The sequence below is a fragment of the Rhyacophila brunnea genome, unplaced genomic scaffold (genome assembly GCF_057557595.1).
Source record: "Rhyacophila brunnea isolate RB1 unplaced genomic scaffold, BYU_Rbru_1.0 scaffold_12, whole genome shotgun sequence".
Taxonomy (NCBI): Eukaryota; Metazoa; Arthropoda; class Insecta; order Trichoptera; family Rhyacophilidae; genus Rhyacophila; species Rhyacophila brunnea.
This window is the reverse complement of record NW_028232774.1, coordinates 21,096,345-21,115,174: the sequence shown is the minus strand read 5'-3', so window position 1 is coordinate 21,115,174 and position 18,830 is coordinate 21,096,345. Positions and strand designations below refer to the sequence as shown.

Here is an 18,830-nt window from a genome sequence, read left to right as displayed (position 1 = left end):
TGGTGTTACTTTTAGGGCAGTAATTCCCAAACAGATTTTGCAGAACACTGGAGCTTTATAGCTTAATAAAATTACCTAAAAGTTATTGAAATTAATAAAAATCTATGTTTAAAGTTGGTTTAGAAATAAGACTAATAACAACTGATAAGGAGTTGGGTTCAATATATTATGAAAAGATATTATCATGGAAAAGTGATGAAGAGAACCAGAATCATAAAAATCAAAAAAAAAAAAATGGAGGTAACCGACCATGAAACCAATAACATTAATCAGAATTTGGTACAAAATGCTTACTAGAGGGAACTGCTTAGTTTGTGTGGGTATGGATAGGCAAGAAGCATCCAAAAATCCATCGAGTTGTCACAATGAATCATTAAAATACACCGGAGAGGATTGAAAAAGATAGGTGAAAAATAAAGAAATAGAAAAATAAATGAAGGAGACAATATATAAACATGCATTTTCTGCATTGAAAACAACAAAGAAAATGGAATACAATGGTAACAAGCACATAGCCCAAATTGTACAAAATATGCTGGTATAGTACGTTGTAATACAAGAACACAAATACGAAGAAATAAAAATGGAGATCCTTTTCATCGATAATTTCAGGACTCCCGTTCATTTAATATCATTTATTTGTGTGGGCACACTTCAATAAATACCGTTGACATGCAATTTAAGATGCAACTATTTCAGGGGCCGCTATTTTATATTAACATAATGTGAATTACTAATTGCATTACCCAAATTTCCTGATAAATTGCCATGCTCTGTCCAGATAACCTCCATGGCAAGAAAGCTGTCCACGGTTGTTGCACGATAATAACTGCTGGGCACTCAGTTGAGGATGCTCCAGACCCTCTGACATAATCACAAATCTGAAAGAAAAATTAAAAAGAAAATCTTTATTGTATTTCTTTGATATATCAAGCAAAACTCCCTGGCTTCACAATCCTTCCTCCATAAAGCAAACGTCTACAAACTGTCTACCCAATAAAAATTGTTAAAAACATTTTAAATAGATAGGTAAGTAATTTAAATGATTGAGACATAAATGAGAGCTAATTAATATTATTTAGAAATACTGACGGTAGCAAGTTGATAGAGCGATCGTTTAAGAAGCCATAGGTTGCGAGTTCGATCGCACGGTTGGACACAAAAAATGTTGTTTATCAATGTGTCTTTGATCCAGTGCAAGATCCAAATGGGTTGGGCGAATGGCCAACAACCATTCCCCATAAAAATAAGTAAATTACCATGTTTGATCCTAAACCTCCACAGGTAGATATTGATTTTTTTATATGGAATACTTCTTAGCCATTAGCCCTTACCATTGGGTCCTTGCACTGGATCAAATACTCATTGAAAAACTGATATTTATGTTTTTTATAGACCAGCCCCACTTGGTTCGAACCCTATTTAACCATTCTGAGGTAAATTAACCGCTTTTTAGTTTTTTATATTTACTATAATTAAATTATACCTAATATAATTGACACCTCAGCTTGCCTGATCAGAGACTGTCAAGCTCATTCACGTGCAAGGAGCCACATGAATGAGTTAATTCTATGTTAAATGCTGCTGTAATTCCATATTGAATTCTTTGTTATATTATACTATTAAAAAATTTCTTCTATGTGCTAGAAAAATATTCAACCTTATTCTAAATAGCTAAAAAAACTATGGCAACTGTTAATTTTTTAAGTTTTATTATTTTGACATGAGGTGTGCTGTAATTTCTTGTTTTATATTTTTTGACTAAGGATAGCCTAAAATTAAGTAATGGTGCATCCACTCATCTACTCACCTATCACTAGCCACATCAGCCGTGGAGATAGCCCATGATGATCCGCACCATCCCTGGTCCTTGATGGACGCCAATTGGTTGGGCCAGTGGTTTGTGGCGTCAAATGATCGGGGAAGCGCATTCGGATCATAGATTGGCCTCAATGGATACATGTTGAGGGTCTTTTCTGGAGTCAGCGTTCCTGAAATGGATGCATGTTAAAATAATATTGAGCATCGCAACATAATATTTACTACCAGCCTAGTTTGACAATTATAATTCAATAAACAAAACTATTAGAAAATTTAGTCTATTAATCGTTTTACTCAATACATCAGTGGTTTTCAAACATCAAAGAACTTTTCATTATGTTCATATGAAAAGAAACTACTCTTTTACGCTTAAGAATTTTAAATTTATGAGAAAATAATTGTTTTTATGCCAATCTAATTAATTAATATTATGAAATATGTACCTACCACAATAAGTCTTTAAAAATGTTATTTAATTGCTATTTATTAAAGCCCGGAACATAGATAGATAGACTGATTGAAAATGAGCTGTTTTATTTGCAAAAATAGCACTGTGATAATATGTTTCAATGTGTTCACCATTTACAACTCATGGAAGTAGCTTAAATTTCATGACCAACTGTTAGTCATAGCATTTCTGTATAAAAACACTACATCTGTTTATTTAACTTTATCTACCTACTTGTTTAATCTTCAGCTATTTCAGGAAACATTAAAAAATTAAATACACTCTTAGCCCGCTTTTTTTGAAGCATGTTTTAACTAGTTGTAAGTACGCCATAAGACCAATCTGTTACCGACCCATTGAGAAAAAGAGTTTACTCACCTAATCTAAGCTTTAAGCCCTCACTGAGCTTGTGGCCCCAGAAGGTGGAATAGTTGGTTGCCGTCCACGAGGACGCAGGATCTGAGTTGATGTTTTCTAGGAGTTCCTGCTCCACCATGCAAGGGTCTGCGTCACACTTCATCTCCATTTGACCATTCTCATATGTGCAGGAACTGGAAAATTTTAACACTTATAATACCTATTCAATTACAATATGAAGGCCGCTAAATATAATCCATAGGGTGCATACGTCAAAAGTACATGATGCTGGAATAACCTGGAAAGACGCAAGAAAACTGGCAAGTGATAAGGATTCTTGGAGGCACTATATGGCATCCATAACCTGACTAAGGAAGGGGCTAAGAAGAAAAATAATACCTATTATTATAAAGCACCAACGATAGTGATAGTTGGTAGGCGTGGCAAAAACACATGTTGTTCGTTGGGTTGGGTTCAATGGGTTGGCCGAATGGTTAACAATCATTTCTGGTAAAAACCATGTTAATATAACCTCCAGTCTATGGAAACACAAATGAAACGCTTAGGAGCAAAAATAGGCATTTAGTTTTATTTTAAACTATTTATTTAAAGATATTGTCACAATTACAAATCATAGCAGACCTTACTGATCTAGTTATGATTGAAGAAATGCTAACAATGTGTGTGTACTTTTAGGTTGTGATTGAGAAATGGCCGGTAGATATAAAATCGAAAAAAAATATCGCCAAGATGTAATTTCGTAATAATGTCGAATTCTTGAAAATTCTCAGGAATTCTCGGGAAAACAAATAGGTAGGTACTTATACTTAATTGATTTCAAGAATTCTTCAATCTCGAGAAATTAAAAAAGTCGAGAAATCACAAGCTCTATGTGTACTTTTATTTCTTAAATTGTTCCGAATCGTGTACGTTCAATAAAAAATGTAGTTAGTATTTTATTACGCATTTATAAAAAAATATTTAAAATCACTAAGAAGTGAAGTGGGTTAATACTTAAATTTGGACATCCTATTGGCGTTTAAGAATCAAAGTGAGTAAGATTGTTAATTATAATTACCTACCCTGATTTTGAGTTACAGAAAACGTTCGCAATTAGGTATTAACTGAATTATAAATAACACCTCAAATGCATAATTTTGAAAGTCGGCATGGTTATTAATTAATAATTTGTGTTTTTTCGATCGTGTTAGGAGAACGGAAACATTATAAGTGAAACGAAATAAAAGAGAATTAATTGCATTGCATGTGACTTTTTTATCATAAATGTTTTTTTTTTGGACTTTTGAAAACTGCCGCCCCAGCTTGACGTGCTCCTGACATTATCTATCGCCTTGGACGCATTCGCAGGGCTCGAAATGGATCGGAACGCCGTTCCGGTTCATAAAATCCCCAAATGTTTCGCTTCGTCTCGTGGAAAATATAATTCGACCGTCTGAGCCAAATAAGCCAAAAAAATCTAACGCACTTATTTTTATAAAATAAACATAATATTGGATAATAGTAAGTACTGAATCGTAAAATTATCGAGCATTCCGGTTCGTAAAATTTTCCATTTCGTGCGCTGCGCATTCTTCAAACTAGATTAACTCAAAACTGATAAATTGCACTTACAATTAATTAGAACAGGATGATTAGGTAACTTCTCATTAAATTAACTGTGGTCAACAAAGAACTCCATTCCAGTCAGTCCATAACCAATGACATCGAAATATTTACAATACAATTTTTCGAAATTGATATTAATAATGAAACTAGTCTGTTTTGCTTGTATTGCATATGCAATGTTTTTAAATATATCATAATATACTTACCTAACATTTTTTATAATCTACAAAAACCTGATACTTTCTTTCAAACATTCATCGTCGCCGTGTCGTGACATTTCCGATATACACATCTTTCAATAAATTATTTTTTGTTTAGAAAAAATATTGAAAGATGAGTCAGCTTATGTTGTAACAATGTTATTGACTATTTATCTGATTAAAAAACAAATAAAAAAATGAAAAATTGCCACCACAAGTGAAACAGGAGTTGTTCATGACATTGACATACCATTTTTGTTTCTTTTTTTACTCAAGTTTCATTCTCTCCTGCAAGATTTATTATAAATATAAATAATATGTATCTGACAAGTTAATACCAAATTTAATATTAATATTCATTTACATGTTTTTTATCCTAAAATAAAATTATCATTAATATCGTGAAAACAAAATGTTTTTTTCTAGGGACATGTTCTCCTCGGACTTTGCGCCGGGTCGTATGTAATACGACTTGGAAAAGTTATGGTATTCGTCAGGTCGAAGGTTGGAGAGCACGATAAAGAGCTTCCTTCATATGGAATACCCATTGAGGTTAATGGCCACACCAAACCACATTGCCCCGCACCACACCAGTCTTAATCGGGCGTGTGACGGGACCCTACGTTTTAAATCAAGGATCTTTTGTTGTAGTACTGGGAATATCTCAGAAGCAGTTAACCAAGACTGAGGTCGCCATGCACTCAAATGTGATCTGACTGAATTTACATTACTTTAAATTAAGAGTACCTACCCGTGGGAGAGAGGAGCACGTAAGTAACAAAACCCATTACAAGGGTAGTTAAAGAAGTTTTTTTAGCAAAACTATGTATTTATTTTAACATAGTCTTATTTTGATATGACAATTTTCCATTTTCCACACCATCCGAGTTCTTTAAAATAATCATTGACTATGATGACGATATCCTGATTTGACGAAAAATTCTTAGTGGGTAATATAATATTGAAATTCGTTCATGATAAGAAGTCGCACGGGGCCCAAGTCTGGTGAATTTGGTGAATGAAAAACTAATTCGAAGCTCAATCAATGAGAGTTTTGGGACGGCGCATTGTCCTGGTTAGAGATTTTTTTTGTACGATAATCTTGGCCGTTTTTCCTTCAACTCGTTTTTAAAACGATCTAATAACGCCGCGTAAATATGATCATCTTATTGTATTGCGTTTTCCAAGTACCTAATACATAATGATTATAGGATCGGAAAAACAGTGACAATTACCTTCCCAGCCGACAAAACGATCTTCGCCACTTTCGCGACTTTCACCAGTCTTTTTCCATTGCTTTAATAATTGCTGTCTGGATTCTGGTGTGTAGTTTAATCATCAGTCACGAATCGATGTAGTCTTTCGGATTAGGATTAGTCGATAGTCAAGAATCGCGGCACTCGTCGCGCAGACGACTTTTTCACATCTAACTTTTCATTAAGAATAATGTACACCCATTGATTTGAGATGCTCTATAGCACAGGTTCTCAAACTTATTTCGACCATCGCCCACTTTGAGATTTAAAAAAAATCTAGTGCCCCCCATTTTTTTTTTAACTTACATACCTTTTTTATATTACCTGTATAATCTGTTGCGTATCTTAAAAACAGTTATTGCAAATATAATTATTTTTAAACATGTATTATTATATGGATATGATAGATAGGGTGTGACTGATATCCTATTTCTGAGATCAAAGAATGTTTCAATGAGAGGAATTAAAACTCATACTTAATCATATTTAGAAGTATTTTTATTAACATTAAAAGAATGCTATGAATTTCAAACTTATCTAATGTGAAGGATGAATCTGATGCATTTCGACGAGTTTGTCGACGAGTCAAATCGACCGAAAATTTTTGTATGAAAAAAAATATCGGAAATCGGAAGACAATTTTATTTAGTTAACTTACTTGGATTACATACATGAAATAATATAAAGCTGCATCCACATTATTACATGCGTAAGTGACTCTAATTTAACCGTATATACGGGACTCCAAGCATTGGAGTAATAAATCGCATCTCAAGTGGTGTCGTGTCTAGATTCCGTCGGATTTTTATAGATAGAATTTGTCCACCGTCGCCCCTCTAGATTTCCTTAACGCCCCCTAATTTTCTGTGAGCCTTCTACTGCCCCCCTGAAAGCCTCCAGCGCCCACTTTGAGAAAGACTGCTCTATAGAGATATTACGAGATAGGTACGCGTAATACGATGGATTTTTTCAATAATTTTACCCATGGTAACCTCAATTAGCTACCCAGAGCGGATTCATCTCCAATGTTCGTATGACCACGTTTAGACCACCTATGTATCCAAAAATACACTCTTCAACTCTGATGCAGTCTCCGTGTACTTCATCCAAGTTGACTTTGATCTGTGTGATCGTGATGCCATATAACTATTTCTTTTCCATTGCTACTGCAAGTGGAAAAGTGTACGATTCGGATGAGTGGATTTTGACAGAAGCTGTTGAAGAGCCAAAAAATATACGATAAGAACAGAGCGCTGGAAAAGGAAATAGTATGAAAAACTCTGAACCATACAGTAATCTCAGCCATGAACTATCAAAGAAGAAGAAAAATACTTGTTTTTGGCTTAAAAGATTAATATAATAATAAACCACGCCAAACCTACATACAGCAATTAATATATTGATAACGTTTATTTTATGAATGATCTTTAACATTAAGTTTTACCGCAAAAATGTACAATAATTAGGTGTCTAGGTAAATAAATTTCAGTAGAATATTTTCATGACATAATTTATTTTCCGTCAAAACCACTTCCTTTTCCGAAGCAGACAGAATTTTGAATTTAAATGTATTTTATAATAAAATATTTTTAATGATAATTTTGTTATCTTTAATGCGGTTTGGACACTTTATCTTATCAGTTATTTAAGAGATACATATTTTATCCTTTAATTTCTAAGAAAATTAAATATTAATAGATATGTAGGTAATAGGTAAGTATAAATTCCTGTGGGTTACATTGGATAAGTACAGTGGCAGCTCGCCACATTTTTTAACCGCGACTATCAATTAATTTATGCACGACGAATACTCGACCTGTCTATTATCAAACATCATTCAGGATTATCGCGTAAAAAGTGGCATGAATCACCCACGCTAATCTAGTTAGTAGAGTGAACGTCTCAAAAACTGTGGGTAAAAATTTCATTGTTTGATCCAGCGCAAAAGATCTACTGGGTTAAACAAAAAATTGCTAACAATCTTTCCCCGTAAAAAAGTTTGTTATTGTATAATAATCATGATCTAGTCTAAATAAATTAAAATAATATATTATGTATTATGTAGTAGTGCTTTTTATGTATTTGATAGGTATGACACTATACACTATACATTGTCTGCCAAACTGTGTACTGCGAAATAAGAAGTCATTTAGATCAATGGAGCATAAAAGTTAAAAACTCACAGCAAGATTGCTTATATACGTAATGCTTCATCAATTTTTTTAATTTGTCAGAAATGCAAGACAGTAGAAACCTTGTGAGTATTTTTGATCACTTGATTACAGTACATCCATTACATACATTTTGCTGTTTGGATCGTCGTATCTTTGCGAATTAGGTTTCTCAATAGAGAAAACAGGAACGATTACAGATGGTAAATAATAAGTTACCTACAATTTAGATCTGCATGTTGACATAATTCTTTCTCAAAAATAATTACTTCCAGCTTAATAATAAAATTATTAACTATATTACCTACATACTATGTATATATATATATATATATTGATGAAACAATATTAATTTATTGTTATCTATATGTACTAAGATTAACCTTTTTTGTCATATAAAGTAGGTACCTACATAATTATTTTTTGGGATTTATATTTAGTGTGCCAAGAAACAAATTCCGCTTTCCCAGTGTGTTGTTAGGTAATAAAGCTTGGAAAATACTGCTATATACGATACCTAGTTTAAATAGCCATAGATAACTCACCATTCGTTACAATTTTCTTTCGCCTTGGTCCCGTCATAGATTGGGATGCCATTGTGGTAGCAGAGTTTGAGAGGTTCTGGGTCCGTGTAACCATGGCAATGGCTGAAGTAGTCAGGACAGCAATCGTCGTTCCTCGTCCTGTTGCAGAAGTCGTCGCAGTAGCACATAGTTCCTGTCAACGTTGAATAATCGAATTAGTATGCACTTGGGATCCGATTCCGTAACGCAAAAGAGGCGGATTAACACTTTAAGTTTGAATTCTAAAGGATTTAAGTTTTGTACTATTCCATTTCAGTCGTTTTTTGCGACCCGAGTTTTGCTTTTCGGTGTCTTCAGGCACTATGTGCCCCATGGCCCCCACAAAGGGGGGGACTGACAGGGCTCTAGCCTGGGGGCCCGGGTCGACCACTTAAGTGAGATGAACACCCATCACAAATTCGCTGTAATAGTAAAAAAGACGCCTGCGGCGCTAATTCACAGGTACATTTAAAAAAAATGTGTGTTCCATGACTATTAAAAATGATTATTTATCCGATATGGCGAAGATCGCATGTTACTTAGCTATCACAAAAGGGGGTCGCGATCAGTGATTCTTAATATGATACAGAGTGCCGACAATGGATTTATTTAAAAATGCCAAATATCTCGAAAAATAACGGAACCCTGGACTTCCTGTTTAGAACATTACACTGGCCTTAACACTAGCGATAGATTGGGGGCCCTCCAAACATTGTGGACTGGGGGCCCGCTTTAGGATGTGGGGGCCATGATGTGCCCTCACCAAAAGGCAAATACACTAAACACTCAGTTTATATTGATTTATCACTCGCGGTTTATATTGGTCTCATGCAGTCACTGGCAGTAAGAAATAATGAACGTCTGGAGACATTAACTGGGATGATTGAATTATGTATAGAAACTAGAGACACATCTGCCAACGCCTAATGAAGGTCATAGGGAAGAAATTAGAACTGAGTTATAGTAACGAGAGACAGCAGTCAGTGGTAGATGACAACTTCCAACACCGGGTTTATAGCCATGAAGAAAAACCGAAGTAATGCAATGGTCTGTACAATGACCAGTATCTCTGGGGTTGAGGAAGTGGAGAGAGATTACTAGTATACATATATACCTACGGCAGTAGAGGTAAAACCAATTTTTGAAGTTATGCTTCTTTTGGCGCGTTTGGGAAGATCAGAGTGTATTTTTGGCGTGTAATATTATTTATTTTTTCACACGAAAAAAACGCACTCGATTGGATTCTAATTTTGAACCATCGGTTATCAGCCGAACGCACAACCTTTACGCCACAGTATGATACTGCAATCGTGACGATTATACAGTATATAGTTTAGAATTCTTTGTCGTTGTCCAGGCAGCGAATTTATTATTGTCGGCCATTTGCAATTCCTTACGTAAACAAACGATTAAACGTCATATTGAAAGTTGGTACCTACTTTAAAAATAAAAACAACGAGAAACCATCATATAATTTAGTAATATAAGTTAAAGTGTATAGAAATAAACCAACGGCGTTCCAATAAACGGTCCTTTTTCTTGGATGTGTAATTTAAGAAGATAATTAAGAGTTAGTCAAAGAATCTAGTTTATCACAAGTTTTGTTTTTGTTTTGTTACGCGAAAGAAGTATAACTTCTAACGCGCGTACATAAGTACACACACCGATTTTGTTTGTTGTTTTGATTTGAAGATTATCCAAAATGATCCAAACACATTCTCTATATTAAAAGTATAATAATTAAAAAAATAATATATGTGTGTAGGTACAAGATACAGGTCTCACATGGCAGGAAGTGCAGGGCGTGGTGATGGACCGAGTCGAGTGACACGACCTACTACTTGTTCTGTACTCCAATGCTTGAGTGTTGTAATCTGAAGTATAGTAGTGGAGGTAAGAATAGCATAATATTTTGAGTTTAAGTTTACCAAGAATTGGTGCGCCGCAGTCGTCCTCTCTCCCGTTGCAGCAGCCTCTGCGCTTCGCTGCGCAGTAAGGCCCTGCTGGGAGATCAGGGCCGGTGTATGCACTCACAAGTCCCACAATCACCGCCAGTGACGCCAATGATAAAAGCCACGCCATCCTCCGCCGCTCCCTGAAATCAATAAAGAAAGACATATTACTATACAATTAAAAAAAAAATATCAAAATTAGGGTTTTAAAAAAATTGAGGGGCGGTGTTTTGGCATTTCGCACGTTGTTATGGAATATATAATAATATAATACATAAGGTGAGTCGGGGTAAGTGTGACATAGAATTTAATGAGATGAATTTCAACCTGGTTCATGATGAATAGGTATGTTTTAAACAGTTGAAAACTTTACCATATGATCTACAATATCATTACAATTAATATGTACAGAAGGAACCCACTGCATATCTTACTATAATACGACATTTTAATATTTTTTGATTACTAGTCAGTTTGTTACACTTACCCCAATATTGGGGTAAGTGTAACTAAATTCACCATTATTCCAAAACTTTTTCAAAACCATAACGTATTACATGCATAGAAAGGTAATATATCATTTAATGGATATTGATTCTTAAATTAAATCTTTGTATAGATTTTCAACAAAAATGATCTCTATCATTTTTTTTGGGGTAAGTGTGTCATAATAATGTATGTAGAGCTAGTGATGCCCCGAAACAAAAATGACGTTTTTTATTAGGTAGGTACTTAATTATTTTATGTGGTTATCTCAGCAACAGGAGTGGTAGGTAAATCAATCAAAGGCTTTTGAAGAATAACTTATAATTATATTCGTCTCGAAAGAGCACAAATACAAAGTATACAATACATGAATGCAGAGTGTAAGCCTAAAAATAGTCAGTACTTACATGACAAAGACGTAAGCACTTACAGTAAAATCGAAACGTTAAAGAGGTTTGTCGATTGTGTGCGGCGTGAGAATAAGTGTACGAAAGAATGAGTTAAATTTGAAATGTTGTAATAGCTTCATCAAGAATTAACAGGGTAAAACATTATTTTTTTAGCTCGAAACAGTGAGCATTAACAAACAGTTGATGAAATTTAATATACCTAACATGATTATTTTCGTATTATTACAAAATTAAATAACAATCAGCAAAATGTGGATACAAATAGAGAGTAAGATATAAAAGAAAATATAATAATTAATATACAAAAACATTAAATCTCTAGTAACGTTTTGGGTCTCATTCTCGAATCATTCTTTCGTTTTTACTGTACTTACAATTCAAGTTAAGTGCTTACTTACAAAACTATTTATTCTAACTTAATTATTTCGAATTGCAATATTTGAAATTGCATGACTAGGTAGGTACCTACTGAATATTGTAACCAGAGAGTTTTGTTTTGAAAATCATTTCGCATCTTCGTCCAGTTGATGGTTGAGGCAATATGCAGATGACATCCTCTTCTTTCACTTCGTAAATGTCTTCTACTCTTGGAAAAGAAAACAAAGTTTCGTTTTCTTTTTTAATCGTCTTAAGTTTTCGAGCAAACTTTGACAGAATTCTGTCATCTTGCTCAAGTTTTATTATAACTCAGACAAAATGTTTCACAGTTTTTTTTGTAGCAAATTGTACTACAATCCATTTTCCAATCTCTAACGTTTCTGAATTATATGCAACTGCAGTATCATCAAACTGGTCATACATTGATATATTAAGAATATTAATTGAAGGATCGTTTTCCTCATCGCTGAGCAAATCATTAATATAGTCTTGCATATTATCTTCGCTTTCGTCACTTGATGTCCATGACAAATTTTCATCCAATGACATGGGTTCGTGTTTTTTTTTTGTTTTGGTTTTTATCGGTTTCAATACCTTCTTCTGCATGTTAGTTTTGTCTCGCAATGGCTTTATTTTCTTTTCTATTGGGACATTATTTTTCATATGCTCTATAACATCATAGCATGTAATCACTTCTGCTCCTGGAGCAACCATTTTTCTCTTATTCTTTATAGGCGCCTTACTACTAATAGAATTCAGCAAAAGTGTTTCAAACGAAGTTTTTTCTATATTTTCTACAGGAAACTTTTGTAACAGTGGAATTTCTATTAAACTTTCGGTAACTTCTAATTTGGTAATTAAACAACTTTGAAATCCAGAATTATAGGCTTAGAAGAACATTATGAGTCGAACATTCGCCATACAAATTGACGATTTTTTTTCTTCAGAAAATTCGATTTATAGCGATTTTCGCGAATTCGAAATCAAATTTTTAGAGTCCCTTGGATTTCGAATTATCTAGGTTATACTGGTATACAAATTCTTACGTATAAACATGGTTTGTTGAGTTTGTTTATTTGCTCACGTTGTAGAAGCAATTCCATAACAACGTGGTGGCTGTGTTTCTTGCGGTGGGCCTGCCTAATTTATTGATATCTGGTCACCGTATTTATTCACAATTGTGTACATTAATTGATTGCATCTACGTTATAACTCATACGGCTTCAGATAAGAAAAATATTATCAGAAAATTTTCATTTTTATTTTAGTGTGCGATTTCAACGTTCAACAGTTGTATCAGTGTTTTGTATTACTTTTATTATATTATATTGAATTTAAAATGTCTAGAATAGCAACGCACGTATTCATAGACATTGAGACAACTGGACTTCCATGTTACGAGCACAACAAGACAAAGGTGACAGAATTGGGAATGCTAGCCGCACACCGTGGCCAGATTTTATCAGCAACGAAAGGCAACAACTTTATTGTTTACGATAAAATGTTGCTATGCTTCTATCCGGGGCGCAGGATCAGCGAGGAGGCTACGGTCCTTACAGGACTATCAAACGATAATCTGGAAAATGAAAGAACTTTCGATCGACACGCTGTAGACTTGATCAAGCAGTTTCTTCAGCGACAAGATAAACCGGTGTGTCTTGTGGCTCACGGCGGAAACCATTTTGATTTTCCGATAATCCGAGCGGTCGTGGATGATTTAAAAATGGAATTACCAGACGATTTACTGTGTATCGATTCGTTAGATTTTTTTCGTGAACTCGAATCTAACGCCGGCTGTTTAAATCAAGAGAATGTGTTTATGGACAGTAACAAAGTAAAATTTAATAGAAAAAGTTGCAAGCTTTCGGACGTGTACACAAGATTGACGGCAAAACCAATTCTGCATGCCCATTCTGTAGAAGACGATTGCAAGATGTTGCTGGAAAGCTGTGGCATAAAGGGAGTCGAGTTTGTTGAATGGTGTACCAAAAAAAGTGTGCCATTCTCATTGATACCTCGTATGATGGGTGGAAGAAAGGTTTAAAAATCTGACGCTAGTTTAATGGTGATTTTTCTCAGTACCTACATTAAATATTATAAATATAATTATATATTAAATTAAGGTATGGCAAAAAGAATATGGAATGATTGCTCAATGTTTTTCGTGTGATTGAACCTTTTTAGCAGTGGCGCGTTTAGTGACGGAGAGGCCCCCCTAATATTAAAAAAATAACAGTCGATTTAAATTATTTCGGATAAATCCATGTATTTGAACGATTTACTATTTTTATTTTGTATATTTTATACGAATTTTAGGGGTACGTTGGTACGACCGCGTTACAAACACTCGAGTTCGTGAGTGGACACAGCAGCCCTCGATGATTGAGGTAATCACGAAGAGACGCTTTACGTGGCTGGGACATGTGTTCCGGATGTCGCCAGAGAGTGCGACACTTCATACCCGTGTGGCACAGTCTTAAGGGTTCCGTCGTCGTGGCCGGCCCTGCTTCACCCAGAAGCGTTGCTACAAAAGTGATTTACGCGCTGCAGGTCTGGCATGGCGGGAGAGTTGACGATGGACCGAGGGAAGTGGCGAGAACTTGTGTTTGCCCAATGCCCCAATGCTGGGGTGCGACAGGATGAAAGAAGAAGAAGAAGATATTTTATAGAAATATTATTTAGATTTTTAATATGATTTACGCATTATTAGATTTAATTTATTTACGTAGGCTACGATTTTTAAGATAACGGAATAATTGCAGTTATTTCTACCCCTACATACCTACCTAGTTTGAAGAAAAATATTGTAACAGATAGAGCCGCGTCCTAATCCCAAACCAAATACGCTACCATAATTTGTAATCTAAACTTAAATTTCGTTATTAATATTAACGATTGCATAAGCAAATAAAACAGTGTTTAATCCTTGATGATTATTACATAAACTTTCATCTGTGTTTTTGTTACTTCCATCAACCTGTCATCCAGTGACGTCCCGTGGGGGTAGGCAGAATGAGCGTCGCTTGGGGGCGGCAGTTACTCGAAAGGCGGCAAATTGAGGAGAATCATTAGGTATACATAGATATAGGTAGGTACCTAAGCTTAGCTAAAATTCAGCTCATTGGTTGGAAACAAAATGTATTAATTAACACAATAGGTTTAAAAGGACGGTATTTTTTTTGTCGGGCTCGTGATGTCTAGTTTACTTCCGTTGTCCTTGGTGAGCAGCAGTGACACATGCAAGTTGTCAGGTGTAGTATTTTTAAATGTATCTGAATCCTTGGACTCTCAATATTGTCTATTAAAGTAAAGATGGCATTTAAATTAGGTTTAGTGGTATATTTTGTTAGTAATGTATCCATACAACACCTTTCTCAGGTATTGGAGTCATGAAAGGATGATAAAAAATCCCCCCCCGACCATGTCCGATCCTAATACGATCATATGGACCTCCACAGAGTAGAGGTTTGTATTAACAGATTTTGTTTTTACGATAAATGGATGTCAGCCACTTGCTCAACCTATTAGGTCCATACCCTGACTCACACACAAATTGAAAAACAATATGTGTACTTGCCAGACCCATGATTCGAACCTGGGACCCACGGCGCGATAGTCCAACGCTTAAGCCGCGCGGCCACCGTGGGTGTCAAATATGATATATAGGGTGATAAAAAATACTAATAATAAAATGGGGCGATATTCTGGCGCTGCCTAGGGGCGGCATTTTGTCTAGGGTCATCACTGCTGTCATCTCGCGTGAAAAGGAACATAGGTATATCTAATATTCAATTGCTCCCAGTTCGTGGTTTTAATGTAAGCCAAAACAAACATTCCGACATATATTCCATATCAGTACTTGAGTATTATTTATCTGATTAAAATAAACTATCTTAAAGAAAACCTTCTTATATAAGTAGTCAAAATTCCTTAGACTTAATACAATATATTGTATTAAGTCTAAGGCATTTTGTACATATTATGTACCTTCTGTATAATGTACTGTACTAATGTGGGTGTATCTCAAAAGAAATGTCTTTTGTCGGTATCTACATGCTTGAGATAATAATTATTGTCGGTACCTATTCGTGTTAATTTTCATTGCAGACAACGAAAAAAATACCGAATATAAAAGTGATGCAACCGCTTCATTGTGATAGACTGTATAGTTTTATTTTATTAGAAAAGTTAATTATTTCAATTCTTATCACAAATTTAAAAAAAAAATTAACTTTGCCTCGCTCTAAACCTGCCGCCAAGAACGACTGGATTGAATTCCAGTCAATTATAAAATAATTTTGCATTATTAAACTTTGTAGTCCTGTCTGGGCTCTTTAAATATTCAATTTAAAATAATGTGTCTGGCAACATTTATTTGGCGCCCTAGGATATCATCTAGATATGGGATCGGCAACCTATTTTCCCATTATATAACTATGACCCAGCTCAATAATGTTGGAAGTATCGCAAAAGATAAATAATTAGTATTAGCAGTACAGTAACAGCAAGACACTGCAGAGCTCAATTGAGAATTACACATTGAAGCAGTCGAAGCTGCTCCCGATCATTAATAATTAATTATGTGGAATAAGTAAGTATTACATGTTATTGTATTTTCTTTTAATTCAACCTATTTAGTTCGATGAATAATAGGTACAAGATTCAATAACGTAGCATTATTTATTGAACATACATAATTAGGAACACATCACTTAAGGCTATATACTTCAGCTGAGGCATGGTCTAAAAAGATCGTGACTATGCGACGCGCAGATTGTGCAAACAACGCGTGCGGAACAAAACATAATTTGTCATAAAAATTCAACATGCGTCCATTTAATGCTATGTTTATTGTTATATTAATAATAATAACAATATATTCATTGACATGTTTTCTTTTTCGAGCACATGCGTGACGTTTTTTAGTCATCTTAACAGTATTTAAGAACATATTCCTCCAACGCCACCACAAAGCAAATTGACGTGCTCACATCTCGACTACCTCTCACCGATTGGCGACGAGTGCGATATTTCGTTCCACCTATTGTTCAAAATTATTTGCCGTTTTATTGATGTATGGGTATGCTCTTAAACGAAACTTGGACCTTGAAACTTTGGATGCAATAATTAATTAATTTAAATAGGATTTTTTAAACACATTTATTATTCTCGTCGTGGTATATAGGATGAACGTGGATAAATAATTGGTTTAGCACATTGGCTGGAATTCGATGGACGCGGGTTTCAGTCCCGCCGGTCCTAATATTAAAAAAAAAAATGGTATGTTTCTTATCTTCAGAGTTCAGACCACAATCAGATTCAAGTGATAAATACTTAAATGCGATAATGAGTTATAATTTTTAAAGATAAACATAATCAGGAAATTTGAAGAGCTGGTGCGTCGCCCGCCTACACCAAAAATTATGCAACACTAACTACTATTATTGGTCTACAGGTACAACTCTACATCAGGCATATCCAATTTAAATTGAGTCTGTGATCTACTATCAAAGTAAGTAGTAATCTACCACAATTTTCCAATGCCATTCTTTAACTTGAATGAAACTCATTTTGGTCTTCTTTTGGGCACTCAGCGTGAAACTACTATCATCATGTATAAAGAACCCACTGTGTAACGGTAAGGGGAAACTAGTAAAACAGTCTACAGCGGGGTCTTCTCATTTTCTTACTCCTGGGGTAGCACGTGAGCGTACGAATACGAATCAATGATACAACAGGTCACGCGGACTTTATATTTAATTGTAAAACGACTTTCATATAAACTGTAAGATAATGAAAGTAGGAAGGGTTAATGCTTCCTGTTTAAAACCACAATGAAACCATATCATATTGTCACTTAAACCCTATTGAATAAGGTTTAGGTTAATAGGGCCATAGGAATAGGTGCTATTCATATGGTCCATGGTGCTGTCAATCAAAACCAATCTCGCGATCGACGATCGCGTATGGAAAATTGAAATCAACATTTTTAATAGATACATAATACATATCCATATTAGGCATTGTATATATTATTATTATTATTATTATATAAATATTATTAAATATTATTTATTTATATAATATAATATACAATGTCTAATATAAGTACCGCGTGTACATTTTACTTTATAATTTAAATAAAATTATTAAACCACATAACATGGTCATGAGGGTTACACATAAATTATAACTACGTATTATTATTTTGGCGTAGTACACTAAATTAATCGTGAACTATCTTATCGGAAAGAGATGACCATATAGCATTGATAGAAAATAACGCGTTGTTCGTGGAGATACAGTTATATCTCGTTTACATGTGCATGGATTTACTGAGTAAGTACGTAAAATGTACGTGGAAACACGTATTATCGCGCAAGTTACAAGATTTCATGCATGGATCAAAAAAGTTCAGCGGCTTCTGAATTTTCACACGATAGTTGGAACTTTCATGACGGATTCGCATGCGCAGTAAATCGATAGTGGCGAACCTGCCGGAAAAAATACGAACTACGTCGAGCAAAGCATTTTCAAGTTTACCAATTTTCACAACCTATCAAATATAGCATTTACAATGACAACAACGCTCACGCTTGAAAAATGAGATTGGCGAGATAGTCAGTACTTTTACGTGTAAACAATATTATTATCGCGATAGTTGAATGTGTACACACTATTGGTGTCAGTAAACCCATGGACGTGTACTAGGCGTTATCGAACGTTACAATTTTATTAGATTCGATAAAAATATTAATTTTGATTGGTATCAAAAAATGACGCTGTCTTTATTATCATACATTTGATAGTACCTACGACTGATACCAACGAGCACCAAATAAAAATATAGACGATATGGTTGTATTTTCAATACCAGCGGCGAAGGGTGACTTTTGGAAAGAGGTAAGCTGTGGAGATCAGAGAAAAAGAACACACTTGTCAGGTACGGGAAATAAGAAAATAATGCTATATTACTAGTTATGAATAATATTATAATAACGACACACTAATACGATGAAATTTCAAAAACTCACTGACAACATAAATGTGAGCGATGAGTTTAAATGACGTATTTTTCAAAACATTTTCAAAAATCATTAGACAAACTTTTTTTTTATATTTAAAAACAATCGGAATATTTATTGACATGCGGTTAAACGCC

At 34.6% G+C, this 18,830-nt stretch overlaps 2 protein-coding genes across 2 annotated transcripts in view; one reads left to right on the top strand and one right to left on the bottom strand.

Annotated features, from left to right (window-relative positions):
• Swim (Secreted Wg-interacting molecule) overlaps nt 1-18,830 on the bottom strand; it is a 145,374-nt gene that overhangs the window by 4,419 nt on the left and 122,125 nt on the right. Inside the window, exons 2-6 of the mRNA XM_085960934.1 lie at nt 10,371-10,537; nt 8,425-8,596; nt 2,648-2,820; nt 1,811-1,991; nt 747-881 (exon numbers count right to left, since the gene is read on the bottom strand). Of these exons, the coding sequence (XP_085817060.1) occupies nt 747-881; nt 1,811-1,991; nt 2,648-2,820; nt 8,425-8,596; nt 10,371-10,537 (828 nt within the window). The remainder of the gene's footprint in view (nt 1-746; nt 882-1,810; nt 1,992-2,647; nt 2,821-8,424; nt 8,597-10,370; nt 10,538-18,830) is intronic.
• Nucleotides 12,255-13,739, top strand: LOC147077898 (three-prime repair exonuclease 1-like). The gene has a single exon (XM_085940154.1). It carries the CDS (start codon nt 13,008-13,010, stop codon nt 13,710-13,712), a length of 705 nt encoding a protein of 234 aa, XP_085796280.1. The 5' UTR covers nt 12,255-13,007; the 3' UTR covers nt 13,713-13,739.

Bases quoted from the DNA above. Each gene is read 5' to 3' on its own strand.
- LOC147077898 (XM_085940154.1), top strand. From the start codon at position 13,008: ATGTCTAGAATAGCAACGCACGTATTCATAGACATTGAGACAACTGGA.